Source organism: Alternaria arbusti, assembly GCF_024043155.1.
Source record: "Alternaria arbusti strain BMP 1465 chromosome Unknown scaffold_4, whole genome shotgun sequence".
NCBI lineage: Eukaryota > Fungi > Ascomycota > Dothideomycetes > Pleosporales > Pleosporaceae > Alternaria > Alternaria arbusti.
The window spans coordinates 1,173,661-1,201,621 of NW_026249944.1; the positions used below are offsets into that span (position 1 = coordinate 1,173,661).

A 27,961-nucleotide genomic window follows, 5' to 3' on the forward strand; every position below is an offset into this window, starting at 1 on the left:
TACGCCACGTATGTCCCATGGTTTCGAACGTTGATTGCGTGCTTGCGGTCGAAAGGTGCGGATCGGTGGGAGGAAGCAGCATGCTGGGCGAGTCGAAGTACAGAGACCTCTGTTAGCGTTGCAGCGAGGAAGAGGAGTGGTGATAAGAGCGATGATATCAATATGCCAAATGCGGAAGATGAGGATGACGAGAGGTGCTGGCTTCACCTTCACTTCTGGCGCACGGACGCGTCGTTGTGAGCGCTAGCCGCGTGGAAGTGGAGGTAACGGCGGCAAGACATGAGAGAAGAGAAGCTTTCCCAGTCGCTTTAGATGGTGGACAGCTAAAGTGTGCGACAGTATATCAAGATGGCAGGAGAAGATTTCGAAACAAGGATGGACGTAAACTTGACAGACGACAAGGTCATCTTGACTTGCTATTACGAGTCAATGTTGATAGACAGCAGTTTGTAGCAGCTGCAATCGAACAAAGCTGAATTAACATCTGCACGTGTCTACCACGTAGTGCCTAATGCGCCAATCGCTGGGCCGTCGCCATCGAAGAACTCCTCATCCAGCAGGCTGAGCAATACTTGTTGGCCCACCCACTGTTCCTCAGCTGCAGGCCTGATCCTCTCCGGAGGCAAGACGAAGCCAAAGTCACCGGTATCGGGCAATTCGATGGTCATGGAGAATTTGGCGCGACCGATGGTGTACACATGGTCGATAGACGCACCGGTTGTCGGGTACAAGGTTGCTCCACTAGGGCCGTAGGTGTAGGTAGTCGCGTTGGTCGAGTAGTAGGCGATGTTTTCGCTCATCAGGGCAGCGGCCTTGGTCCACATCCCGAGCTCTGGCGCGTAGAGAGTCTCCTTGTGACCGAATGGGTACAGGATCAGCTGGGAGTAGCTGTGCCAGTCAATGTATAGCTTGATGCCTTGCTCATCGCGGATCTTGCGGATCAGGTTGTCCATTCCCAGGTTCTCAGGCGTGTCGCGGGGCGCTTCTCCCCTGTATGTCTGCGAGCATGGGTCTGTTGAAGCTCCGCGTGGGTCAGCATCCCAGTTCCTAAGATCATATGTCAGTGCATGCCATACGCATAGGGCAGAAACTTCGCTTACGTCTCCCAGTTGCGGTTCACGTCGCGACCATAGCATGTCTGATTGACAGCGTTCTCTGGTGGCGGCATACGGTTCTTGCGCCACAGGCGGTCGTCTGTTTGAGAAAAGACGAAGCCTAGCATGTATTAGCAACAACCAGTGGATCCATCCTTGGTGATGTGACATACCATCGGGGTTGACAAAGGGAAACATGTAGATGTCGTAGTTATCCAGAATGGCTTGCGTGTAGTTGTTGCCTGCCTTGTATTCGTAGGTGAGGGCCTTGGCGATGTACTCGATGGTCATAGCAGTGATCCATTCACGGGCGTGAACAGTTCCGTGGTAGATTACCGCAGGCTTTCCTGGACCGTCTTTTCCATAGAGATGAACGCCGAACATGTCGCGCCCCTCGAAAGACGTTCCGGTGCTCGTCCAATTGGAATTGTCTGGGAACGACTCCTGAAGATCGCGCCACCAGGTAATGTGCTAATAATGATCAGCCAACTTTGCATGGAATAGCAGTGACACATCACCTACGTCTTCATACGGGTGGTAGCTATCAAACCACGCATCTTCTGAACCGTTGGTTTGCCTCTTCCAGGCCTTCTTGACGTGCGACTCCCGAGCGATAGAATCAGCCAGGTTCTCATGCAAGGTTCGGGACTTGAGCCCCAAAGCCTTGAAGGCGTCCAACTGCCCGGGTGCAATAAGAACGTCCAGGTTTCCACGAATCTCGTTTAAAGTCTCGTGAGGGACAGCAGCAAGAGCTCGCTTTGCTGCAGCATATTGGGATCCAGTAGCTCGGACGCGATGGACTTGGTACCCATCATATGTACGAGGCTGTGGGCTGCGGATGGTCGCACCTGCAACGAGGGATAGCCAGGCAAGGCTGAGTACGAACTTCATGATGTTGTTCCGCCACGGAAGCGATCAATTGACGAGCGTGAGATATTCAAGATTGTAGAAGATGGGCCTTATATAGCTGACCATCTTCCTCACCTGGGCGCATTTGAGTTTGCTGGCACCATGATAAGCACAAAGCGTGTTCTTCCAAGCCCTGACCATGGACATTGGCAGCTCAACGTGCGCACGGTGACATGATTGATGTTGCCCAAGAGCCCGGTTAATCATGGATGAGGTGTGATCGGGACGTTTCCCCAAGATGTGGTGGCCTTGACCTGCCAGTTCTGCACTAGACCTGCCATGGCATTCCTGGGCGAGGGGTAGCAACGTCATCCGCGGGCTTACTCTGTTCGTGAGTAAATACGTTATTTCGGTGGAGGTAAGCTGAGCAGGTTCTGTCGCGTTGCGTCTATATGCATAGGTTGCGGCGCAGCAGGCTGGGCGGAGTTGCTGCTCAGGCGGGCTCTAAGGCTGTCCTCCGCAAATTGCCCAAGTGCGACGATGTCAGGGCCAGGGACAATATAGTGGGATCTGAGCATCTTCAGGCAATCATTGTTCCGAACGACCCTGCGAACTGGTCGTACTGTAATGCACCGACCCGGATGCCGCAAGGAAATGAGGGGAAGCCGCGGATAGAGTGAAGAACCTTGGAATAATCTCCGGACAGAAGCGGCGCTAGAGCGGAACCGGATAAGCGGCTTCCCCGACGGATTGGCCTCAAGTGCTGCCGCTGCCGACCCCATCCGTGACCCTATTCATCGCATCGCATCGCATCACATCAGCGACTGCAGCATCGACCAGGATACGAATGCCATGGGGAACTGCAACTATTGTTTTCTTAAGGCCAACTGTTTGCCGACCGATACGGCCACCGTATGCTACATCCAGAGCTTGCAGAAACATTTGCCATCCAGCAATCTAAAGTCGTCCGCAGACATTCAAGTATCGATTCCGCCAGCAGACGATTGAAGTGCAGTCGTGTCTGTCATTAAGGTTGTTACATTGGAAACACAGCTCAAGAGCCAGAACCTCACGTCAAACCGTCTACATCGTTGGCGCTGGAGATTTTGCTTCATGCTACACGATGATGAGAAGCAATCGACAGGCCGGGATATGTATCCTAAGACAAACTGATTCTGGTGATGCGACGAATGCAACCCGAGAGCCGAAATTGCATAGACTCGAGTCTTCTTACGAGTATTGAAACAAAGAGTCGAACAATGTGCGATTCGACGCTTTGTTTCCTTGTCGCCTCGGCCTCAACACACTCCTCTAGACGTGCGGTCCTCCTGTTATATACACAGTGCCTTTAGTACATAGAACGGCGAGTGAACACAATACTGGCCAGCAATTGCTGAACTTTCACCTTACTACGGTAAACTCCCCTTCTTTCAATTTGATATTGTCTCACGGATCCCGACCTTGGTGAGCACAACTCAATTGTCTCACCCCTGACCAGCCGAAACAACTCGCTTAGGCTATACTCACGCTGCATTGAAACTATGTCTCCAATCACATTCACGCGGGACGAAGTCCAGAACATGCTCGACGAAGCACAATTAAATGCCGGCCATCTCTTCGCGAACCTCCCAGACGTATGCGAACTGCTTCAAACGCAGCATCGAGAGAGCCTGATGGAGTGTAACTCCCGATATATTGATCAGATGAAGGTGCTACATCAATCAATGCGTGAGGAGTGCAAGATCATCGATGGCTACAACAAACACCGCCTTGGGAAGGCGAGAACCGCCTTCAATGATCGCGTTATCGACCCCATGATTGCTGTAGAATACAGGGAAGAAGAAAATATCCCTGCAGACCTCCAGTGGTATCCACTACACGCTGCGGTCGCAATCCACGATGGGTCCGCTACAGCTCATCTCTTTGATCAGCCTGAAAGTGACGAAGAAGACAACCAAAACTATCCAGATGACCAACCTGCGTTCATTGGAAATGGAAACGAAATCCCAATTCCTGTCACTCACCAAGACATTGCTTCCAGTAAGATTGTCAAAAGGAAACCGATTCCCGAAGGAAGGAAATCTACTGGCCCAGGTACACCAAACTATGACAAACTGAAGGATGCGCCTTCGGCTTGGCTAGATCTTCCTCATGGCAACCTAACTTTGGCAGAAACACTTGCTTTCATTCCGCATGCCATCAAATCCTTCCACATCATGGACCGTTTTCTCCACAATGGCGCCCTATCGGGGACCTTCGCAGACATGATCAACCATTACCGAGACATGCCGTACGGTCCGATTACAAACAATACGATATATCGGATGATGAAAGGACCAATGGAGCATCGCGCGAAGACCGAACCGACTTACGAGAAATGGACAGTTGCCAAACATACGACTTTACCGAGACCTGTTGGATTTAATCCCACCAGTGTCAGCGTAGCCGGCTTTGCCAAGCCTTACAACTTCAACTCTCGTGAAAGGACTGTAGCGGCGACCCAACCCCCTCCTAGCATTTCTTTTCGCGATATGGCAAACGGTGTCAAGATCATGCCGTCAGGGCATGATGCGCTGGATCTTACACGATGTGTGCAGTATTGCGTAAAGAATAACGATTCGAGCTGGCTATATCCTCAAGATTTCCAGAACCTGGTTGCTCGACTCGGGGGTGCTTCTACTGTGCACCCACACCATCACGACGATGCTGTGATTCGGAGACACACTTCCGAAAAGAAGCGGAACAATGCGAAGCGAGCTGGTGCACGACAGCGTGATAGGAATGGGCGCCTCATGAAACAGCCGAAGGACTTCGTGGTTGACTCCGATGAAGAAGAGCTACTGAATGAAGAGTCTGAAGAGGAGTCTGAAGCAGATCTAGATAACTTCGATTTTGACGCTTTGGACATTGACGACAACGAGCCACTCACTGCCACCAAGAAGGGTTCGAGCCGTAAGAATGTCATAGGAGATGACACTTCGGACGAAGATGAACTCACGCCGCGTACCCGTAACTCATCCAAACGTAAGCGTGCTTCCAACAAAGACGACGAAGACACCTCACCTAAGCAAAGGTCCAAGCGCAGCAAGAAGACGTCGCCAAGGACGCCAGCACGTCGCTCACCGAGGACCCGGTCGTCATCACACCTTAGCAAAGAGGTGCTGCCTGAAGCGCTCGACTCTGATTCTGATTCTGACGCTTATGCCGGACCCAAGAAGCGGACCAAGAAGGCCAAGGTCAGCACACGATCGTTTCCTCGCGGCCAGCGCTTCGGTGGCTCATATGACTTCAAGAACGCCCTAGATGGCGAGGAAGATGAAGATAACGAAGCGGACCAGAGTGAAGTGGAACACACTCCGGCTTCGAACAAGCGGATTCTTACTCCGGCGGAGATGCGTATGGTTGGTCGGACGGGAAACACGGGTGTAGACAACGTTGTCGAGGATGACGAAGGTGATATGGGAGAAGATGACGAGGACTTTGATTGGTGAGTTGAGAGCGATTCACGTCGGCGGCATTACAATGGAATGTAATATGTCTTTTCTTCGCCACAGTGCATCATTCTAGGCTTATCTCCTGTTGTGGCATCATATGGCCTATATACATAGAGTAAATAGGGCTGTGTTTATACGAAATCCGCTTGCTTTTGTTGAATGAATGTTATTTTCCTCATCAGCGCACTACTCATTGTGGTCGATAACGGTGAAAGCAGGGTACTGTCTTCGAGCGCGAACATATCTTGTGACCTCACCGCCTTTCCCATTCGTGCCATTCTGACTGCTCCCACTTTCCAAATCCGGTAGCACACCAATTGATCGCTAAGACGGTGAGGAGGTGCGCGCTAAGTCGTTGCCTTGGCAATAACGGGCTCCACGCTCACTTCTGTCCAACCCACAAAGCCAAACTGAGTTCTCATGCTGCAGTCACACTCAATCCTCTCTTTTACATCAATCCAAAACACCTTGCACGCAGAAAACACAAATCCGGAAGTACCGGCGGCGAGCTGTCGGCATCATGGCTTACGGTTCGGTCGCCACGCTCAGTACTGTCGAGACAAGGACTGGCGGCAACGAACCTGCCGTGCCGTCATCGAGACAGCACAATATACTTCATGGCTATGGCCAACTCGTTGGCGTCTCTAACGTCCCATTGATCAGTTCAGAGCGTCCAAATGCTCCAGGTAAATTCTTCTCGAATCTACAGCGATCTTGCACTAACTCCGCACAGTTACGGCCATGCCTCCTCCCGCTGTCAACGTTCCGCAGTCTTCGCGTTCAGTAACTACACCAGCCGACGAGTATGCCAGACTCACTCGCAGGCAGAGACGCGACGCCAGAGAGAAGAAGCGAATCCAGAAGGCTGCGCGTGCCGCCAGGGACGAGCTGTACAGGGCTCGACAGGTTGTCAAGGACGCGCAAGAAGTAGCTCGAGCTGCGAGGGTACATGCTTCTCGATACTCCTACATTCCGGCCCCCAAAAATACCAGAGCTATTCTTCATCTCCGCGTACGGTCAAGGGCAAGAAGCCTAAGAGCAAATCTGGGGGCTCCGTCCATTCGGATCCTATGGATGTGGACGAGACTTGGTCCTGGATCAAGGAGAGCTCGTCAGCAGCCTCCCAGAATGGCAGCGCGCGCGATCGTCACTAATCTCCTTGGTACGGCGGCGGATCGGATGTCGTCATAGCTGCGAGAGTGTTTTCTCTGTGAAGGACGAGGACCTCTTCAGCTGGGTACCATGCGTCGAGTGTGTCTACAATCAGGAGGTGAGGGTATAAGGATTGGACGATGTTCTGCGAAGTGTCAGTGGCCTGTGGGCTTTGTCTAGCAAGTTAACGATGCGCGGGCACTTTCGCGTCTTCGCCCCCCGAGATGGATAAGCAATTTACAGCCTCGTCTCACATCTTAGAAAAGCAAACATATGAAACACACCACTGAAGTGAGGATCTTGTGGGGCGAAGATCGTGCATTACATACATTGTGAAGGCTAGCGCTGGTTCGTAGCTGGCCTGCAGTTCACTCATGCAGCCGCGATGTGAATTGCGCCTGCTGTCCCTGGGTCCGCGCCCGCCACCCCCGCTTACTAACCCCAACGTGACCCCCAATATCAGCTGCCTTGCGGTTTTCTTCCTGCTTCCTCCCTCTTATCTTGCGCTCTCATAATCGCGTTTCTCGCTTGTGATGCGCGTTTTATTTTGCGGCGGTAGGCACGGCGCTGCCGACGATGCCCGGGCCCGCTTTCGGCGACAGCGCCTACCTGATTGCCCGAAGAGCAAGTCACCACCCACAGCCGCTACTGTGAACCATGGAAGCAGTCGATCAACACGCGCGTTTAGAAGGTCCTTACAGGGATACAAACCCTTCCTCCCTGGGTAACATCACACTTTTACTGCTACGTCGTCGCACAATGGGGCAACTCTCTCGTTTGTCTCTCACGTCCACCACTGCCTATTGAGGTCATTCTCACCATGGTGAAAACGGAGGATGTGAGAGGATCATCGTATAGCTCGGCGTACAATAGCTTTGTGGCTTTACATCACCACCCCGAGGGCTCAAGACCTCAATGCGAGCCTTGGATTACAACTCAACCAGACAGTCAAAAGCTACACTTCGACAACGCCCACGACACCCACGACACCCACGACACTACACATTGCGCAAAAGAGCCACTATCACCAACTGCCCGGCCGCCTCACTATGGCTCCAGCTCATTTACCCTCACAGCGCGTTGAACACCCACGCAACTACGGTTTCCGCAAGTCTAAGAGAACAGAAGACGCCCACGCACTGCCCAGCTACCAGCAGAAGACTCATTTTCACGGCTACTTTCACGGCACCCCGCCACCCGATCCACCTCATACAGCGCCGATCATCCCTATACAACAAAGACGAATTCCGCTGGCGCCCTACTTTCATGAGAATGTTGCGATGAGTGCGCAGGCTGCGGCGTACGAAGATGCTGTCACCACGAGAGTCTGGCGTAACGAGTGGGAAGTCGTGCCAGAAAACTTTGGCCCATCTCGACCTCTGCTCCTTCTCAACCGGCCTGCGAACGTCGACCTAATGAGTCACACGTGGGAAACGGAGTTAGTCCATCTGTGCCACTGGGATCAATACCACGAGCCAGAAGGCGTGCTTTCTCAACGTCTGGCAAAAGAGAGAAGGATTAGGAAAAAGGAGCGGCTCTTGGGAAACAGCAGATTCGAGCAAGATAAGAGACGCAAGAAGGTGAAGCTGGCAGCTACGACTGCGGAGGTTATCGATTTGACTCAAGATAATCCTGTTGAAGGTGGAAACTTCCCGAGTTATGCTGGCATCAAGGAAGTTTGGAACTATCCGCCGGGATAATTTCCGAGCTCAAAGGGCTTTTGAAGCTGCTAGTCCTCTGAGTCCAGCATTGGTACGCCTTTAATCATGGCACATTCAGAAAGTCTTGGAGATATTGTACGAGATCAGCATGAAAGCCAGATCATATTCACTTCCTTCAGAATGCCCTCGTTCTTCAATCTTTTCAAGGCGACGACTTTCGGCGCAGGAATGAAACTCTCTTATCGAACATACTAAGGGATACGAAGCCATGGTAGAATAGGCTTCACCGCAACTGCCAGTGAAAGTTAGTTTACTCCCTTCGTATTCACTCTGCTTGCTGTTGCGCCTCAAGTATATCAACCGCTCTACTCTACCCTTGGCACAGACCCACCACCTCGCAACTTACCACCACTCTCGCTAGAATCTACTAGAATTGACTGTAGCTATCCCGAAGATAGTATGAGTTTCACGGAGCCTGACCCACGCTACACGCCATCGCCACACGGAAATCCAATGCAAGCGGGCCCTGGAGGTTCGCCTGCGCCACATCAATTCCCTAAAAAGAAGGGTGATGACACAGCAGTGCTGAAGACTCCATCGAGAGGAAAGCCTCGGGCTCAATTCCTGGTTGACATTCCGGCCCACGAGTATAAGCTACGTTGCGATAGACCAATCAATGCAACTCTCGTGGATCTGATTGTAATACTCCCACAATGGTTCCGCAATCCTGGTGTCGCATACCGCATGTTGAATAACGGCATCACTGCTGCAGTTCACTTTGCAATTCTGGACAAGCATCGTCACCTCGGCTTGACCAGTTCCGAGGAAGGAGAGCGCGCCCGCGACCATATCTCGGACACATATCGAAAGACGATGCGCAGATTCTACCCAACCTGGACCAAAGCGAAGCATCACGTCCCAGGTAACTGGGATAAGTTGGCGATGTGCATAAACAATTTCCTTCCGGAAGCTGCAAAAAAAGCCGATTATGTTCCACCGCCGTCAATACCATTCAAGAACTTAGCGATTGGTCTGAAGAGTCTGCCCGTGGATGACGACATGGGTGATCTTACTCGCGCATTGGTATTCGCGCTACAGTACCAGAAGCTTGATGAGCACGGCCAGCTGACGGACTTTATGTTCCCGGATGATATCCAGCTCATTCTCAGATGCATTGGTCCCACTGAAACTACCCGAGATCGTTACGATGAGGCTATCATAAGTCGGTACTCCGAAGCGGTTCGAGTGGCAGAAAGTGAGCGTCGTAAGCAGCTGAATGAACAGCGGCGCCGGCAACAGGCTGCCGAGGAGGAGGCTGCTCAGTCTGTCCCCTACTTCTACCCCGATCAGCCTTCGTCGCTTGGAGGCTTTCCGATGGATCTATTGGCTCAGCAGCAAATGCAGCCGACTGTCGGCTTCTCGTCCTGGAATCAAGAGTACAACAGCATGCCTCCGACGGGAATGGGCGTCTTAATGCCGAAAGCTGTACAGCATCCACCAGCGCCGGAAGCCAATCCCCAAGATCTACTCCAGTGGCCTCTGCAGATGCAGTCACAGCCTCAAGATTACCACGAATCAAACTTCGCTGAGCACAGCTACAGCCACCCACTCCGACCGCACCCAGTACGCTCGAAGTCGCAAGAAGCCGCTGCAGCCATAGCATCAGAGCTCGTATACCAAGCCTCTCAGCCAGCCCAGGTGGACTTGCCCGCCATCCCCGATATCTGCATACCCGAAGGCTATGTACAAGACGACAACGCTTTCCCAGACTCTTGGTTGTACCTAAATCCCCAAGAAGCAGCAGGGCAAGTAGATGCACTCATGGCAGCAAACCAGACCTTTGACTACAGCGACGTGGAACGATTGGCGTCGACGTCGCTTGTACCCCGCTTTAATTATCATCCTGGCATGCCTTTGCTGGATTGTCCGGAGGCGCAAGATCCGAAGGATTGGGGCGAGCTCGCTCGTGCGGCGCGATGGGCACGGACTCATGCGTATCCTGGTGGCCGTGAGTTCACGGTCGGGGATATCGATGCTGTGTTAGCTTATTTCGAAGGTCCGGGGGCGCAGTGTGATCAAGACAGAAGTTGATCTGCTTATCGGAATTTTATGTGTAAGTGATCTGAGATTATACCTGATTGCCGCCTCGTTAGGAATTCATGTGAAGGCGGATATAGTCAAGATGTAAATTCGCCTTGAGCAATACTGTTTCCCAAAGATAGAACGTCAATACACGGTCGAAATGGGATAACATCAGTTCTGCGACGCAACTTCCTTCCGCTTGGGGTAATATGCAGTGATTCTGACATGTCTAGCATTGGCGCGTTTTGCGCATGAGTCTCTAGGGCTGACACGCATCTTGCGTGACGTCGGCTGGTACCCCTCTTTCCTTAGCACATAAGCCTCAGTATAAAGCTACAAGATTAGCATGTACATTGGACTATGAACTTACAACTGCTTTCGTGCAATCCATCCACTTGTCTGTAAGCGATACTCAACCACGAAATTGAACCACTTCAGACTGCGTCGTCCAACCCTTTCGAACCACCAATATGCGGGCTCTTCGCTACTATGGGGCCGAGGACATGCGTCTGGAACACGACGTTCCAGAGCCGGTATGTGATGTCCATCAAGTGAAGATTCGACCTTCCTTTTGTGGGATCTGCGGGTCCGACCTGCACTTCTACTGCATACCGGATGCTCTTCCTTTCAAAGACACGCCTCATCCGATCACCGGCGAGACATGGCCTGTAACTCTCGGGCATGAGTTCTCTGGGGACATCGTCGAGGTCGGAGCGCAGGTGCGCAAAGGTCTCAAGGTTGGAGACAGAGTGGCCGTCCAGCCTACCATTTGCTGCGAGCAATGCGTTTCGTGCAAAGGTGGCTTTACCAATTGTTGCGATTCGTTTGGGTTCGTGGGAATCATGGGTTGGGGAGGTGGGTTATCGGATCGGGTGTGCGTAGATGCGCAGTTCGTGTTCAAACTGCCTGAGAAGATAACGTCAGAAATTGGAGGTAAGACAGTCGGGAAGCTCACTTGAGGTAGGGAAGGACACTGACAGATTGGCGTAGCTTTGGTTGAACCGCTTGCAGTTGCCTGGCATGCTGTCGAACAGTCGGCCGCCAAAGCAGGGGACAACATCTTGGTTATCGGCGCTGGCCCGATTGGTTTAGCCATTCTCCAATGCCTGAAAGCCTTGGATACTGCCCAGGTGATCGTTGCAGAAGTTGCTCAGAATCGAAGGAACTTAGCTCTACACTTTGGAGCTACAGCGGCGATCGATCCGACGGACGAAGACATGGTCTCCAGATGCAAGATGCTGTGCAATGACCAAGGCCCTGACGTTGCTTTTGACTGCGCTGGAGTAGCTGCCAGTATCAAGTCCGCGTGTCTATCAGTTCGAAGCAGGGGAACGGTGGTGAATGTTGCCCAGTGGGGCAAAGAGATGCCCTTCAACCCAGACAATCTGTTGGTTGGCGAAAAGAGGCTGGTTACAGGTAAGCCATCACGCGAAACCATTGGAATGATTCGAAGCCTTGCTGACTTGTTCCGAGCGCTGAGTTACACCAGTGAGGATTTCGAGCGAGTTATTGACGCGCTGGATAAAGGAGCGATCGATGCGAAGAAGATGATCACGCGCACAATCTCGATGGATAGAGTGGTGGAAGATGGTATCCTCGCGCTGCTATACGAGAAGGATAAACATATCAAGATACTCGTCGATGTCGGAAAGTAGGAGTATTGCGGTCGACAAGTAATGTTGATGGCATGGAAGCAGCAATATCCGACGCGTGAATGACGCGCGACAAGAAACCGGGGACGGGTGGCAAGCACGGGCCATAATAACGCCAAGATCTTCACACTGGTCGCTTCCTCTCGACGTTCTCTACTTTTCCTTGCAAAAGCTGATTACTACTGGATCTATTAGATGCTACCGCCGGAGTGATGTGTACAGCCGCTTGATTTAGCCCCATGGTCAGCATACGAACATAGGATCTGCGCAACCGACTGTCCAGCTACCTCCGAAATTTCCTGTCCAGCGTTGGATCGACCTTCGCGACTGTCTTCAGACTCAAGTTCGCATTACCTACTGGCAATAAGGCTTGGTGGCACTAGCAAGAGATAGCAGTGAATAGCGGGACTCGTTTATGATTATTCCTCAGGTCGTGTGATCGTTACTAGGATCTAAGAGAGCCAACAGCTCAAGTAGCTATACCGATGTTCCCCCGATGCCCATGAAGAGACTCCTGATCTCCTTCGCTTGCATCTCCTGTTATGGTCTCCTGCAAATCCGATTCATCAGCGCGATGCTGCAGCCCCATCGGTTTGAGCCACAGGTGACTCGTATCATCGTCTAGCCGCTCGAACCCGTCGTCGCTGACAGCTTTCGGCCCACTGGACTTTGACTCAGCATTCGAGGACTTCTTTTTCCCTGACGCGTGAGGTGTTGCTGCGGAGCGACCGAGAAGTGGATGCATCAGAGGCACGCATGCGAGGACTACGGCGAGGCATGGCTCCAGGCCACTGAAGATATTGGCTTTGGGGATCGTATAGGTGATATCGGTAAAGTCCATGCTGGATAGGACGGAGATGCGAAAGGCGCTGACGATACAGGTACTGCTCCGGTTAGATCAGAGCTGACGACAGCATCTCAATTCGACTCACAAAGTACCCAGGCCAAAAACGGCGACGAGAGTCACTCTTTTGTACGTCGCCATTTGCAGTTGATATAACGGACGCATGGGCAGAAGAAGCACCATGACGTCGGTGACCAAGTTGATGACTCCGGTAATCGTGAATGAGGTGACTTGATCGCCACAGCTTCCTCCAGGAATCGATTTATCCCAATTGTAGGCGAAGGGCCGGCAAATCAGACAGCCAGCGAGGATGGTTGCGATTGTCCAAGCAACGATGATGACCATGGTCACGTAGGAGCTCCAGACCACCCATCGGATCGGAAAGATCAGAATATACAGAGACAGAATAGAAATCTTGGTACAGCTAAGACTCAGAACCCACAGAAACTGCAGGGGTATGATGAGCTGCGAGAGCTTGGTGATAGGTTCGAGGCCGTACGCTACTACGATGTTCTGGACGTGATCGTAGCCAATGCCGGCATGAAAGACTCCGGTAATACTGATAGATTGCAGGCCGATAGCGAAAATCTGCAAAGTGTTAGTAGTGTTGGCGATATCCGGAGCTGAATTTCTTACACAGGCGGCAATGATGAAGTAGTCGGCAATTGTCCATCTTTTGTGAGCAATCGCGTGAGCGATCAGTCGTAGGGCGACGGCCAGTGCAGCAAGAATTGAGAAGCTGAATGCGACACCCAGTACTGCTCTCTGGTCATGAGTTCGAATAGGAAATGTGGTGGTCATGTTGTCGTGCAGATCCCGATGTAGTACTCTGGTGTGCGACTCACGCGCCGACGTCTGTATCGTCGCAGGCTCGGAGGTGTATAAACAAGCTGGTCCACCGCGGGAAGATCGATCTTGGGGAGGAGCTGGGCATATGAGCTGCCGACTTCCCCGTGCGAAGCCTCGCATTTCTGTTTGCGCACCCCATGTCTTTTCCCGCGCTGATCAAGATACCCCTTGGCTTAGGATTCCAACAAGAAATCCTTCGCAGGCCTGAAGAGCCGTTCCTCACCCGACGTGCCGGCTCAGGCGTTCACCCCGACTGGGCCCACGGCACTAAAACCGTGACAGCGGCCCCATCCGGCTAGGCTTTGGGGCATATTCTGTGCGGTGTCGTATTCTCGTTGCTGATAGGACGCGTGACCTGCCTTTCCTCTTGTACAAGACCTGCGCATGCAGGTTCTCCCATCCGAGCTTGCCCACTACGCTTCAGGCCCTGGGGAGGGCGGGCTACCGTGTAAAATCCGGATAAAGCGTGTGCCGCGACGCGAACGGTTTCGCCATGCATACCCGAGCAGATCTATATCAGAGCCTCTCAGCCCACGCGCGCACGCAGCGCTTGGTTGATGTGTAATGCGATGCTGTCCGGGGAACGTTTCGGGTCTTCCGATTTTGATCACGTCAGTGATGGCGGCAGCTGTGATGGGAGTCTAGTCGCAAGAAGAAGAGCCCATCACGCGCAATACGAGGGCATGGCGCCGAGACACTGCCGTCCAGATCCGAACAAGCTGTTATCACGATTTCGGGGCTTCATACGCGAAAGGTGGCCGTTGTTGCCAAGTGCCGGCTGGGCTAACTCGTTTTGGACATGGCTCCAGGAACAATCCACTTGAGTAATGCCGTGCATGCACGTATCCGCCATTCTGGACACCTACAAGTGGTTGTGTCGCCCACAGCTTTCGTGGGTTCCTTCAGCCATGTCCAGCCTTGTCGTGACCGTCCTTCTGGCCGTGAGTGCCCTTACCGCACTTTACCTTTACACCAACAAGAGCAAAGATGCATCCGAGAAGCCCCTCCTCAAGCTGCCCCTCATTGGTGATCTCCATAGCTCGCCAATCGAGAAACCACTGGTAAACTGGAGCGCTTGGTCGAAACAACACGGCCCGATTACGGTTCCCAAGCTGTTTGGAATTGTGCCCATTGTCGTGCTCAACTCGTACGAGGCCGTCACTGAACTCTTCAGTCGTCGTAGCCAATGGTACAGCAACCGACCGGCCTCAGTGAGCATGGAGATGATTACTGGGGCTGGGCCAGGTCGTTCTCGATTTACGCTGATGCACGACTATGACGATCACCTTAAACTACACCACCGCATTCTTTCACCAAGTCTTGGTGCGCCGGCGGCAAGCAAGTATCAACCTCTTATGGAACTCGAGGCTAAGCAACTGCTCTTCGATCTCATCGCTGCTTTGGAGAAGTCCAAAGATGATTCCACAATCACCACGAAGACGATATATCCTCTGCTCGAGCGGACCCAGTCCAGTGTCATCCTTGCCCTCCATTACGGTCTCCGCATACCCAAGTTCGAAGAGCCAATCCTGCATGAAGTCATTGCAATTCAAGCGAAGGTCACACATCTGGCCGCGAATCCGCAGCTCCCGGATCTTATGCCAGTCCTTCGACACTTGCCTACTTTCATCTCCCCGTGGCAGCAGTATGCTGACAAGCTTTACGCGGCTCAGGTCAAGCTCTACATGCGCCTCTTCCACCATGGTAGAGATGCGCCAGGCTGGAATGCGACAAAGCAAGCAATCGCATCCGCACCGAAATATGCTCCTACCGACTCGCCAGTATCCGATCTTGACCTTGCCTTCACACTCGCGACATCTATTCAGGGTGGTATGGAAACGTCCCCTCGTCAGATTCTCTGGCTCTTCGTCGCAGCAATGCACAATCCGGAGATCATGACCCGTGCGCATGAACTACTAGACAGAGTCGTTGGCAGAGAGCGTCTCCCTACATTCTCGGACCGTCACAACCTCGCCTACGTTGACGCTATAGCACATGAATTATTCAGATGGCGACCCATATCTCCTGGTTCTATTCCGCGCCGTGCTGATCGCGCGGATGAGTTCGCTGGCGTGAAGATTGCCAAGGGTGTGACCATCATGGCGAACGCGTGGGCCATCGGCCGCGACGAGGCAGTCTTCGATCCTTCGCTTGGTGATGCACAGGAATTTGTTCCTGAGCGCTGGTTGCGTGATGGGAAGGTCCGCGGTGATCTGCCACTCCCTGTGTTTGGCCAAGGTCGAAGGATATGTCAAGGAAAGCGTGTCGCTACTGACGGAACATTCATGAATATCGCAAATCTGCTATGGGCGTTTGATGTGGAAGCCATACAGGGAGAAGAGGTGGATCCATGGCAAATGATAGTCGTTGGCTTCATGACTGAGCCAAGGCCATTTAGGTTCCGTCTGAAGCCTCGAGGACCATGGGTGTTGGATGCGGTGAGGAGGGAGTGGGAAAGTACCGAGAAAAGTCTAGAAGGAGTGATGGGCACCGCGAACGACGTCGAGAATTAGGATCCATGCCTAATTTGGTCTGCCTCCTTCGTACTTGATCACTATACCGGAGTCGAACGTCGTCCCATCAGAGCAGTCCGGGCTTACAGGGCCGAACACGATGCCTGCAGCGACCCAGCTTCCCCGATAGACTCGCCGTTGAATGCCGGCGAATTAGCGTATCTGCTGGTCCGATAGTTCTTGGACCCTGGATCATGTATAGGCGTTCGCCTTAGATAGCTCAGTATATGGAGAGGTTACATCCACTGAAACCACACTTCCCCTTTATCCTGAGACCCATCATGACCCAGAGTTTGCGCGGCTCCGTAGTCTCGTTATTGGATGCAAGGTATTGCGAAGATTTTCTTCAATATCTGCGCGCCGCTGACCGGTGCCATCCCATGATCGTCTTTGGCCAGAGAGGTCTCGACTGCTGAGTCGTGGTTACGGTCCGATCCCGTTCCTCGCCAATCACGACCTTGCGGTGAGACAAGGGAAGGAGAATCAGCCTAGCCATGTCATGCGTGTGGGTGCGCGAGCAAAACCTGCGTGCGGGACACCTTGGCGAATTGAGTGAGGCCTGAAGATATCGGGTTACAGCAAATGGAGCCCTCGGGTTTGATGGGCATTGCTAGTGTGCGTTGTGGCAATGAAAACGCACATTACTCATGTGCATGCTGTGACCTACCTCAAAGCAGCGCCATTTAGTAATCTGGCATATAATGCTGGCTTCGCAAAGATGTTGCCGATGACCATATTGCGCTGTTGCGATATCCACTGTGTATTGAAACGTTATCATATTGGTTCGGAAAAAGACCCACGGAGAGAAACCGAGCCGTTCCGTAACGGGAGACCTAGGTAATGGCGTAACGACCTGGAGCGTCGTAGCTGGCTTGCGAAGCACCTAGCAGCAGTAGCAAAACTTAAAGTAATAGGCTTTCCATTATACACGGCTGTCGGAGGCGGTGAATCTGCAGTAATGGATAGTAGCCCTGGGGGTATCCAATCTGCGACAGCCCTGAACGGCTTGTGTACGCCTAGCCTCTCAGCACTCGGTGCAACGCGGGAATTCTGGATCCAATGCAGGTTGCACTCGTGTGTTGACCTTGCATGCAAACTCCGTTGTCGGTCTCTTGAAGCTGTGGAAGGAACTTCTCTGTAAGAAGCGGCTGCGCTGCGCTGGGCCACAGTAAATTGATCGATGACGACAGAGTCACGTGATGTGACTTAGCGTGTTCTGCACTTCCCTAGGTACTGTCGCTACAACATCGACTGTTCAAGTCCGCTCATTGACCCCTCCTGCATTCATCCTCGCACCATACTGTCCGCCTGTTCTGTTGTACACGCCAATGATCTGATCTCGCTTCTCACAATCTGGAAGCTTCGATCGTTATGTTGAGCTTCCGCGTACGCGTCGCTGGGCGTGCAGATCCCGACGCGTCGCAAAGTTTCGTCAAGCGCCTTGATGGCGTGTCGTTCAGACCCCCGGAACAGCCAGCCGTCGACAAGTGTAGCAAACGTAGCTCATTTGGAACTCCCTGGCTTTCGAAATCAATAGTCATTCTCTATCAGACTGCAACTGTCTATGGTATCGCATATGCCTCTCCGTCGGCGTCCCAGTTGTCGTACACTTTTCCCACGCAGATGGCACAAACGAGAACATTGTGCGGTCTCGGTCTCGATGAATTTCTATGCTTTTGGAGGACCCCTTACTCCTCGGACGCCACCCGGTGGCGTTTGTCCTCTCGCTCGTCGATCTACCCTGATTTATCGATGTCAGTGTATTCGCAAACAGAACTGTCTCGAAGACGTACCTTAGATTGTACTGTCCTCCCTTGAAGTGCGCCTGCGCGTGCCCGGCTCAGATGAAAAGGTTGTCCCCAGCCGTTAATATTACCCGGGTCTTCTCCGGTATCGCAATAGTTTCCTCGTCCTCTTTTATTCGCTGCCCACCGGGGCCGTTCATTATGGACAGACACTGCTGGATGTGCAGCTCATCCCGAAACACCATCTCTCCTACTGCATCCCAATCCATATCTTGAGGAGACCCGACAAGTACAACTGGCGCATCTGGATCCGCTTTTGCTCTGCTTGATGTGACAGCGCCCAGTCGGTCCCCGGCCCCGGTCTTGACGCGTATTACATAGCGCAACCTGTACGACTGCGGGGGATGCATCTCGAAGACCTCCTTGATCAAAGGCAGATGGGTTTCCTCCATGTATGACTGGAAATGCTCCGGGGTGACTTCTGGGCGACGGGAGTAGAAACAAAGAACTGATACCGTCATGGTGTCGGTGCGTAGTGTCGGCAGCAAATCTTTGCTTTTCGATTCGAAAGTTATGACAGAAAGAGGTTAAGGTGCGTGTGGTAGTAGAATGCTGTGGACAATAGAAAAGCTGAAGTTTATGGCAGAGAAGAACCGGCTTGGGGCTTGTCCGAGTCAACAAATCACACACGGCTTCTCAGGAGCTAGATGAGATCTGCTTATCTTCAATGGACAACGATGCCCTATGGGTGGGACTACAACACACCTTGACCGTGTCGAAGCCTTGCACGGATAACAAGACGAATTCGGCGATTGCGACAACGTTGCGCCCTGTTGGGAAGGGTGGGTTGTGGGTCGGTGGACAACGTTTCGCGCCGGAGCCATTTCCGGCAGCAGGGTCCCGTCCTCATTCGCTTTGCGATGTTCCCCTTACTTGCGACTTCCAATGCTGAAGTGTGGCTGTTGATATACGTGCAGCTTTCACACTGTGCCGCGTAAGGCAATAGGTATACCAAGGAAGTGCGCGGGATGCCACACTGGTGAAACGCCCTCCCGTCATCTCAGTGGCTGGTTGTGGATGCGGGGCGTCGCGACTACCCCTTCACGTGAACTACAACACCCCTTGCAGAAGGTATCGTCGGAACTGTCTTTTTGAGTCTGCACACGAATCAGTGAGGGAAACTATCCCGACGCGCACTGTTCATGGGCATGCTCAGGTGATGGTCAAGAAAGTGCCGTGTAAGCGCTGCAGGACCGGAGTCCTTATAGCTGGCAAGGGCAAAAGCTCCATGACCCTTGTATGTTCGAGAAGTCGGCTAATAACAAGATCGGTGCTCACTCGGAACCAGTTCTCTGAGGCGATGGCCTTTTGCGAGCGGGATTTTTGATTTTCGCATAGCAATGTTGATCATTGCAGCGTCTCGAGCGGTACCCCGCAGCGCAAGGAGCGTCGGGCAATCTGACACCGAAGTGTCCGTCCATACAGAACCGTATGCTCCAAGCATCGCCAACGGGACGGACCGCATATCCGAACGCCAATATGGTTCTTGGTAGTATGGAATGTCGAGAGAAGAACATCAGACGTCAATCACGACATCATCGTCGGACTGTCCTATACTTTGTCGTGAGCACCTACATTCGAAGACGACGCAAACATGAAGTTTCGTGATGGTATGAGCCTCGCAGCCTGTGAAATGTTGCCGCTAATGATCGTACAGGTATGTGGCTGGTCAATGACCAGTTCACAGTTCAGCATGCCGAAGAAGTCTATACTGTCACGCCTCGGGAAGACAACAAGGCGGTCACTTTGTTATGTCCAAGCAGGAAGATCTTCACTAGAGGCGATACCTTGAATCTGAGCACCATCTCCGTCGAGATCGAAGCCCAGTTCGACGGCGTCATCTCTCTCGAAGCGACGCACTTCGCTGGTGCAAGGCGAATGGGACCAGACTTTGACTTGTACCCGGCAGGCAAGCCGGAGTGCAAAGGCGACATCCTGAAGCAAAAGAAAGGGACTACTGTCACTTCAGGGGGACTAAGCGCGACCATTAGCTCTGATGAGCATAACTTCGACATCAAATTCCATGCCACTGACGGATCGAAAACATTGACTTCTCTTCTCCACCGGAGCGTCGGACTAGCGTACTCACCCGCCCTTAGCACGCCCAAGAGTGTGGAGGATCTGGCTGCACATAAACATTACATGTTCACTCAGACCGAGCTTAGTGTCGGCGAGACTATTCACGGACTAGGTGAACGTTTTGGTGCATGGAACAAGATTGGTCAAAATGTTGAAGTTTGGAACGAAGACGGAGGTACGTCTAGCGAGCAAGCTTACAAGAACGTATCGTTCTGGCTCAGCTCAAGGGGCTACGGTGTCTTTATCGACACACCCGATAAGATTGATATGGAGATTGGTAGCGAAAGATGCTCAAGATTGCAGACTACAGTTGAAGGGCAACGCTTGAAATGGTGAGCATCGCGAGTAGCTCGATTGATCTCCTTGCTAACCTCCCAAGGTATCTCATCTATGGACCAAGTCCCAAAGAGGTACTGACCAAGTACTCCATTCTTACTGGCAAGTCGAATAGGGTTCCGGCGTGGTCATACGGCCTCTGGCTCAGCACATCATTTACGACTTCCTACGATGAGCAGACCGTCCGCCACTTCGTTGAAAAGATGTCAGATTCCAAGATACCAGTCGAAGTATTCCATTTCGACTGCTTTTGGCTGCGCGCTTTTCACTGGTGCGACTTTATCTGGGATCCAGAGAGCTTCTCCGACCCTGCTGGTCAGATCAAGCGCATGAAAGATGATGGACTCATCAACAAAGTCAGTGTCTGGACTAATCCTTACATCGGCCAAGAAAGTCCTGTGTTCAAATATGCGGCTGATAGAGGTTACTTGCTCAAGAAGACGAACGGAGATGTGTGGCAGTGGGACCTCTGGCAGACTGGCATGGGTATTGTAGACTTTACAAATCCCGAGGCTTGCGACTGGTTCCGCGAGTGCATGGAGAAGCTCTTCGACGTGGGTGTCAGCTCCATCAAAACGGACTTTGGTGAGCGCATACCAACGAAGAACGTCCAATGGCACGACAAGAGCGTGGATCCAAGCCGCATGCACAACTACTACGCCTTCATCTACAACAAACTTGTCTACGAAGCAGTACAAAAGCGGGAGGGTGAGCACGAAGCCATACTGTTCGCGCGCACAGCATGCGCAGGATCGCAACGCTTTCCACTTCATTGGGGCGGCGACTGCGAGTCAACACCCGCTGCGCTTTCTGAGTCAGTGCGTGGTGGCCTGAGCCTTGGGCTCGCATCCTTCGCGTTCTGGACGAGCGACATTGGTGGCTTTGAAGGCAAACCGCCACCCTGGATCTATAAGCGATGGGTTGCATTTGGACTGCTCAACTCGCATAGCCGACTCCATGGCTCGAACTCATATCGCGTGCCATGGCTAGTCGACGATTCATCGGAAGAGCCCGAAAACTGCACTGAGGTCCTCCGACACTGGGTGCAGCTCAAGCGCAGCCTCATGCCATATCTCTTCGCGCAGGCAGAAGAGAGCGTTGCTAATGGATGGCCTACCAGCGTCCGCGCGACGGCTCTAGAGTTTCCAGATGACCCAACATCCTGGTATGTGGACCGCCAATTCTTTGTTGGCAGTCAGATCCTCGCCGCCCCGGTCTTCGAGGAAGACGGTAGCGTTGATTACTACCTGCCACCAGGTCGTTGGTTCAGCTTCTGGGACGGTAAAGAAATGCAGGGCGGCCGGTGGATCAAAGAGAAGTATAGCTTCCTCCAATTACCGTTGTTTGTTAGGGAAGGCACCGTTCTCGTGCTCGGGCAAGCAGAGGGCGAAGGCGGCTTTGGTTATGACTGGCTCGCTACCGGTGGTGAGGTTAGACTTTATGGTGTGAAGGAAGGTGACAGAGCGACTTTGGTGGATACCAAGGGCGTCCAGAAGGGTGTATTAGAGGTCAGCGCTGATGGTGAGCTCAAAGGTATGGACCTTCTAGGCGGAGAGTGGAAGGTCTCGAAGCTAGGATAGGCTGGCATTCCGGCCATCATGAGGGGTCATGTATCCCGCACTTGTTCACAGCCAGTCTCAACGGCCATGAGCGCAAAGCAGAGCCGCTGCAACGGTCCTACATCAGCGAAGCGAGCTAGTGGGGGCTTCATTCATTGGCGGAAATTCAACATGCCTCCCCGCACGCTACTGTACCCCAACATCCTTCCACTTGTTCCCCGGGTTTTATGGCAGCAAGATCAGCAAATACTTGTCCGCCAGCAGACATGTTCAAAGTCTATGCGGGATCGCACCGTGGAAACTAGGCGCGATCTTCCGGTTGAATGCTTGTTACGCGAGGCTGGCCTGAAGATGTAACATGACCAGCATGCGTCGATGGCGTGGGCACCCAGTTGCCCGGGGCAATATATACCTGCAGCGACAGCGCGTTGAAAAGGACTGTCACCCACAAGTTCCAGTCTTTCGTGCAAGCATCGCTGATCTGATCGGCCAAGGTAGCAACCATGGGTCTCATCTTCAACATTGCCCTTGCCGTCTTCGCTGGCACGGGCAGCTTCCTCTTCGGATATGACTCTGGAGTAATGACCATTGTCATCCAATCACCCAACTTCCTCGCCTTCTTCGACACAGAGAAGACATCGCCGATTATAGGAGCCATCAATGCGACGTTTTCAGGTGGAGCATTTTTCGGTTCGCTGATGTACGTGGATGTCTCTTGTGTAGAGAAGCTGGCATGTACTGACGCATAGTAGGGGAGGGTTCACGATGGATAGGTTCGGTCGCAGGAAGACAATCATGATCGGAGCTTTGATAAACCTGATCGGAGCTATACTCCAATGCGCCGCCCAGGACCTCGCTATGATACTCGTCGGACGAATCTTGGCTGGATGGGCAGTAGGTCTAATGTCCATGTCCGTACCCATCTACCAAACCGAATGCGCCCACCCCAAAACGCGAGGTCAGCACTTCCAAAACAACTCAACCTTCCAATACTAACCAGACCCAGGTCTAATCACCGGTCTCACGCAGCAAATGATCGGCGTGGGTTTCATCGTCTCAACATGGATCGGTTACGGCGCCTCGAAAGTACCCGCAACAAACTCCTTCTCCTGGCGCTTCCCCCTCGCTTTCCAATGCCTACCCTGCTTGATCATCATATGCGGTATGCTGTTCTTCCCAGAATCGCCCCGTTACCTGGTAGAGATCGACCGCGCAGACGAAGCGCTGAAGGTGCTTCGCAAGTTGCACTACAATGGTAGCAACGACGACTGGATCCAAAGCGAGTTCAACGAGATCAAATTGACTATTGATGCGGAGAAAGCGATTACCGCGCCGGGCTGGAAGGTCATGTTTACGGTTCCCGTGTGGCGGAAGAGACTTATGCATGCTACGCTTGTTCAGGTGTTTACGCAGATGACTGGGTACGTTCTCTTGTCGGATTCTCGATCTGGGTTTACTGACATTCTCTCAGTATCAACGTTATCGGTTACTACTCCACCATTCTCTACGAGAACCTCGGTATTGTCGGCGACCGCAACCTGCTCGTTACCAGCATCTACAACATCGTCGGCCCCGTGTTCAACCTCTTCTTCATCGTCTTTCTCCTCGATCGCGTTGGCCGCAAGAAGCCCCTTCTCTTCGGCACCATTGGTATCTCTATCGCCCTCATCTGCGAAGCGATCATCGGATCTCAGGTCGAAGGTGCTACAGGATCCCGAAGAGACTCGCTATCTGCCGCTGGCGTCTTCTTCTTGTTTCTGGTATCTTGCATCTTCTCAATGTCCTTCGGTCCAATTTCTTGGGTATACGCCAGTGAGATTCTTCCGCTGAGTATCCGTGGACGCGGTTCTGCTTTCGCAACTGGTTTTGGTAACTGGCTTGTGGGAACTGTGTGGAGTCAGGTGTCGCCCATCGGGCTGGGTGAGATTACTTACAAGTTTTACTTCATCTTTGTGGCTTTCAATCTCTGTGTCACGTTCCCGACTATCTGGTTCGTGTTCAAGGTACGTGTTTCCCTAGAAAAACTCGACAGGAGAACTCATGCTGATCGAATTTGTAGGAAACGAAGCAGCTCACACTTGAGGAGATTGACCTGCTGTTCGGCGATCGTGCACTTGGCACGCTTCCTGATAACCTGGATGACAAGCAGCGGGTGATAGAACTGGAGAGGATTGATGCTGCGAAGAAGAAGCTCGCCGGCAACCACGTTACGGCTGTGCATTAGATTGAGGCGTGTGGAGAAGTCGGAGTCTCCGGGCTTGCCATGCCGATCGCATGGACGAGCTGCAAATGCTAAATGGGTTGCTTGAGCTTGCCGAATACAAGTATATTATCGTCATCCACCTGTGCTGATTTCCTCAGCCTGCCGTGTAATGTAAAGCTAAAGCCCCCTCATAATGTCGTCAATAGTGACAGGTTTCCGCACCGCGTTCGAGAATCCTTCGTGAAAGGATACCCATATCCTCCCCACATCACCCTGCATCTCCCCACTGTCTTGCTTCCTCTTCGCTTCCTTCCTGCTCTTATCCGTTTCTACAATCACCCTGCCAAAGAAGTCACGTTTCACAGCCTTCTCGCTGGCTTCAGCGACCTTCTCTTCCGTCGTCTTCTCTTCTTTCTTGCTAGCCTCAATCTCGTCTTCGTATTCATCCATACCACCGCGGCGCTTGCGATTGGCATGTTCACGAAGAGCGGATTCTTTGCGCCATTCTTGTTCCAAGACGCTGCGAACTGCGTAGCGCCCTTTGTCGTCTTTCCTGCCGACGAGAGTTTCAAAAGTCGCTAGAACGTCTAATGCGGGCTCCATACGCCAGACGAAGCCAGCATTTCTGTTCGCCACGTCTTCGGTCTCGATTCGCGACTTTTCGAACCGAATGCCAGTGGCTGTCATTGCTTCTACAGCTTTCTTGACGAGTTCTTTCTCTGAAGCTTTGCGGACGGATGCCGTGGCGAAAGACTTTGACCCTGATGCACCGGTGTTTACGAGCACAGGTTTTACGTCAGGTGACAACATACGCAAAACGTATGGTATGAGCTCCATGGCCATCTCCTCTGGACTTCGAAACATACGCGTCAACGGTAGACTAAGACTTGTCTGCAGCGCCATCAACTGACTCCTGCTAGCCTTGGTCTGCTCCAAAGCTGCAAAGCTTGCACCCGGTCCTGAGAAAGGTGCTGGCTGTGCATCTGGGTCTGCTACGGGGTTTGCAGATGATCGGATAGGCGAAGCGAAGAGGTTGTGGAAGGCAAGGACAGAGTTCGACAGATATGGTGCTAATTCCCATTCCTGAGATCCGTGCACAGCCGAGTTGATTGTGTCATGGAAGTACAACCATTCGTATGCAGCAGATGGTTTGCTGAGAAGAGTATCGTCTTGAAACGGCTTCTCGGGATAGGCAGTGAAGCAGTCGGTTCAGTGTTAGCATTTGATGAGGCCGTGATATGAGGTGAGACATACCTGTCACGATGCGATCGCAATCCCCGCTCGTATCGACCATCTCCCTAAGACGATCCATAGCACGACGTTTGCCTGCTTCAGCAACACCAATGACACCACTCTTTGCCCTCGCGGCTGCGGATTTCGCATCGGTCGTTTCAGCTTGCTTCGGGAAGCCAGCACCCTCACGGAATACACGGTCAACAACGTCCTTCGCGCCGCCTCTTCCTAAGCTTCGAGCGGCTCCGCCACCATGTCGCAAGTCGCCAATGAGGTTGTCTTCTATCCACTTCCGCGATAGATGGGGCCTCTCCTTGGACTTCACATCGTGTGATGATCGTAACCGAGCTGCTATCCATTCGGCCACCACCATAACCCCGCGAATGTCTCCTTCGCCAGTGCCACTACCAGTCCCGCCCTCTTTCTTTGTGCTGACACCCCAGGTAGCTTCGCAGAGACGGCGCACACCATCCGAATCGCATTGGATGCCTTCCTTGCCAAAGATCTCCTGCATGCGCGAGACGACCATGTTGAGGGCAGGCTTACGGATATGCACAATCTCAGCCATTGAGGACTGTCGCAGTGGCCGCAGCGAAGGGTGGTAGAGGTCGTTGCAGATAAGGATGAGTGGTCGCAAGAGTCTGAAGTTGTCACCCTTCTTCTTCTTGGTGCCCGCTGTTGACTGCTGCTGACCGATTGCCTTTGTGTTTCGCTCGTCCAGATTTATCAAGTCGATAAGTGCCTTGACGAAGCCACCTTCGCCTGAGCCTCCGCTGCCAACGACACCATCTACTTCATCGACCACAACGCATACTGGCTTTCCAGCTTTTCGCACCTTGCCGTTCACGGTGCTGGTATTGACACCGCGGACGTTCTCAGTTCCCACCATATCTCGAATGCGGCCTTTGACGACAGCCCCGCTACGCTCGTCCGAAGCATTGATCTCCTGCACTTCATAGCCTGCTTGTCGTGCGCAGACATGAGCTAGGGTAGTCTTTCCAAGCCCAGGAGGCCCAGTCAGCAGCAAGATCTTGCGGTGTCTCTGTTCGTCTTCTTGGAACCCGTCCTTTGCTTTCTTGGGCTTCGCTTTGCCCGAACCGGGGAATACAATTGGGTCCCACGCCTTCAGCCACCGCAATACAGATCGATGTGTACGTTCGTCTCCCACTAAGTCTGTGAACTTCTTCGCTCGGTACTTCTCAGTCCACATGAGTGTACGATTGGTCTTTCCATTCTTGGCCACCGGCTGCTCGATCGACGGTTGTGCTGCTAGGTCAAGCTTCTTCAGAGACGCGTTCATGGCCTTCTCCTGATCAAGCGCCTTCGCTTCGTCCATGAGCTGATGAATATTGAGACCATAGTAGCTCGTCCTGGCCTTCCCTTCCACGGGTTCGGATCGTGCTGCAATGATCTCTTCGTACGTCTGGGTCTCGCGTTGGGCTTTCTTGCCTATATGAAAGGCTTTCCCCGACGCATTACGGGCCAGAACGCCTGGTGCGGATTGTGCTGAAGTTGGCTGATGTGATGTGTGCGGCCGCTTTACCGGCGATTGTGATTGTGACTTGAAGCTGTAGTTGTCTAGATCATTTACCGGTATCGATTCGGGGTCTGCAAACTCGTCCTGGCTCGCAGGGGGTGTGTAGTCTGCTAAGCCTTCCGGAACAGCTGGAAGATCTTTGATGCTGCTGACAGCCCTCCGCTTCAACGTGTGTTCCTTCAGGGCCGCAATGTCTTCTTCATCGTCGGAGTCGTCCAGAAAGCCTCCAATCTTGCGTGATGCATTGTTGTTTGGCACATCCTTCAGTGGCTCTCGTGCGTCTTCTGGGCGCTTCCTCTTCTTCGGCGAGGGCGCCTGGGGCATCGACGAGCTCGGAGGATATGCGATGGGTGACGAGATGAGAGGCATTGCGAAAGTCGGAGGCGATGAAGGGAATGTCGTGGTTTCTTTCGAAGGTTCAGTCGGCAAGCGCTTGACTGGTGACTGCTTCTGGCGCTTCGCAGGCGTGTCTGGTGGGATTAGTGCCAGTTAAAGCGCGCGTACACGCTGGAAGTACCAGTTGGTCCTTCTCCTTCACTCCTGAATATGTCGGCTACGTTCCAGGCGCGATGCTGTATGACGATGCCGGCACTATTCTTCTTTGCGGTGTCTTCGGCGATGCAGTCGTGCAATGCGTCTAGTTCGTCGGAATGCGAGGATGGCGCGGGCGCGTTATCGAGGAATTCGAATTCAGAATGTAGTAGCGCAGGGTCAAAAGAGGATGGGATGCCCGGTGAATAGCTACTCATTGGTTCTGGCAGGTGTCATGGTGGGAGTTGGAGGAGACGCGGGTGACGGGGTGGAGATCTAAAGTGCGTGGGACGCGTCGCGTCCACGGGTTCAAGCGCGTTTTGCCGCTAGCCACATTCGCTTTCGTCCCATGTAATCGGTTGACTTGCCCACGATGCTTGACAGTAATTTTGTCACGCAGCCAGACGTTGATCAACCACACCATGCTATCTTACTTGCAGACTTTAAGTATGTCACGAGCTGAATTTGTGGTTCGTTGTTTTTACTGC

At 52.8% G+C, this 27,961-nt stretch overlaps 11 protein-coding genes across 11 annotated transcripts; 8 read left to right on the forward strand and 3 right to left on the reverse strand.

The window, feature by feature from the left end:
* Positions 1-494: 494 nt before the first annotated feature.
* Positions 495-1,985, reverse strand: J4E86_004039 (uncharacterized protein; the record flags this gene model as incomplete). The annotated part of the gene is made up of 4 exons (XM_051444587.1): positions 495-1,047; positions 1,101-1,215; positions 1,268-1,565; positions 1,617-1,985. The coding sequence occupies 4 exons, from the start codon at positions 1,983-1,985 to the stop codon at positions 495-497; spliced, it is 1,335 nt and encodes a 444-aa protein (XP_051304212.1).
* Positions 1,986-3,523: 1,538 nt separating this feature from the next.
* On the forward strand, positions 3,524-5,434 carry J4E86_004040 (uncharacterized protein; the record flags this gene model as incomplete). The annotated part of the gene is made up of 1 exon (XM_051444588.1): positions 3,524-5,434. One exon carries the CDS (start codon positions 3,524-3,526, stop codon positions 5,432-5,434), a length of 1,911 nt encoding a protein of 636 aa, XP_051304213.1.
* Positions 5,435-5,957: 523 nt separating this feature from the next.
* On the forward strand, positions 5,958-6,591 carry J4E86_004041 (uncharacterized protein; the record flags this gene model as incomplete). Its single annotated transcript, XM_051444589.1, has 3 exons — positions 5,958-6,123; positions 6,171-6,382; positions 6,430-6,591. The coding sequence occupies 3 exons, from the start codon at positions 5,958-5,960 to the stop codon at positions 6,589-6,591; spliced, it is 540 nt and encodes a 179-aa protein (XP_051304214.1).
* Positions 6,592-7,638: 1,047 nt separating this feature from the next.
* On the forward strand, positions 7,639-8,289 carry J4E86_004042 (uncharacterized protein; the record flags this gene model as incomplete). The annotated part of the gene is made up of 1 exon (XM_051444590.1): positions 7,639-8,289. One exon carries the CDS (start codon positions 7,639-7,641, stop codon positions 8,287-8,289), a length of 651 nt encoding a protein of 216 aa, XP_051304215.1.
* A 474-nt stretch (positions 8,290-8,763) lies between these two features.
* J4E86_004043 (uncharacterized protein) lies at positions 8,764-10,341 on the forward strand (the record flags this gene model as incomplete). The annotated part of the gene is made up of 1 exon (XM_051444591.1): positions 8,764-10,341. The coding sequence occupies one exon, from the start codon at positions 8,764-8,766 to the stop codon at positions 10,339-10,341; it is 1,578 nt and encodes a 525-aa protein (XP_051304216.1).
* An 833-nt stretch (positions 10,342-11,174) lies between these two features.
* J4E86_004044 (uncharacterized protein) lies at positions 11,175-11,987 on the forward strand (the record flags this gene model as incomplete). The annotated part of the gene is made up of 2 exons (XM_051444592.1): positions 11,175-11,265; positions 11,344-11,987. The coding sequence occupies 2 exons, from the start codon at positions 11,175-11,177 to the stop codon at positions 11,985-11,987; spliced, it is 735 nt and encodes a 244-aa protein (XP_051304217.1).
* Positions 11,988-14,585: 2,598 nt separating this feature from the next.
* On the forward strand, positions 14,586-16,190 carry J4E86_004045 (uncharacterized protein; the record flags this gene model as incomplete). The annotated part of the gene is made up of 1 exon (XM_051444593.1): positions 14,586-16,190. One exon carries the CDS (start codon positions 14,586-14,588, stop codon positions 16,188-16,190), a length of 1,605 nt encoding a protein of 534 aa, XP_051304218.1.
* A 1,840-nt stretch (positions 16,191-18,030) lies between these two features.
* Positions 18,031-18,456, reverse strand: J4E86_004046 (uncharacterized protein; the record flags this gene model as incomplete). Its single annotated transcript, XM_051444594.1, has 1 exon — positions 18,031-18,456. One exon carries the CDS (start codon positions 18,454-18,456, stop codon positions 18,031-18,033), a length of 426 nt encoding a protein of 141 aa, XP_051304219.1.
* A 1,133-nt stretch (positions 18,457-19,589) lies between these two features.
* On the forward strand, positions 19,590-21,990 carry J4E86_004047 (uncharacterized protein; the record flags this gene model as incomplete). Its single annotated transcript, XM_051444595.1, has 3 exons — positions 19,590-19,605; positions 19,653-20,406; positions 20,454-21,990. 3 exons carry the CDS (start codon positions 19,590-19,592, stop codon positions 21,988-21,990), a joined length of 2,307 nt encoding a protein of 768 aa, XP_051304220.1.
* Positions 21,991-22,472: 482 nt separating this feature from the next.
* Positions 22,473-24,193, forward strand: J4E86_004048 (uncharacterized protein; the record flags this gene model as incomplete). The annotated part of the gene is made up of 5 exons (XM_051444596.1): positions 22,473-22,669; positions 22,722-22,927; positions 22,976-23,390; positions 23,441-23,972; positions 24,029-24,193. The coding sequence occupies 5 exons, from the start codon at positions 22,473-22,475 to the stop codon at positions 24,191-24,193; spliced, it is 1,515 nt and encodes a 504-aa protein (XP_051304221.1).
* Positions 24,194-24,349: 156 nt separating this feature from the next.
* Positions 24,350-27,691, reverse strand: J4E86_004049 (uncharacterized protein; the record flags this gene model as incomplete). The annotated part of the gene is made up of 3 exons (XM_051444597.1): positions 24,350-25,341; positions 25,427-27,412; positions 27,460-27,691. The coding sequence occupies 3 exons, from the start codon at positions 27,689-27,691 to the stop codon at positions 24,350-24,352; spliced, it is 3,210 nt and encodes a 1,069-aa protein (XP_051304222.1).
* Between the last annotated feature and the right edge of the window lie 270 nt (positions 27,692-27,961).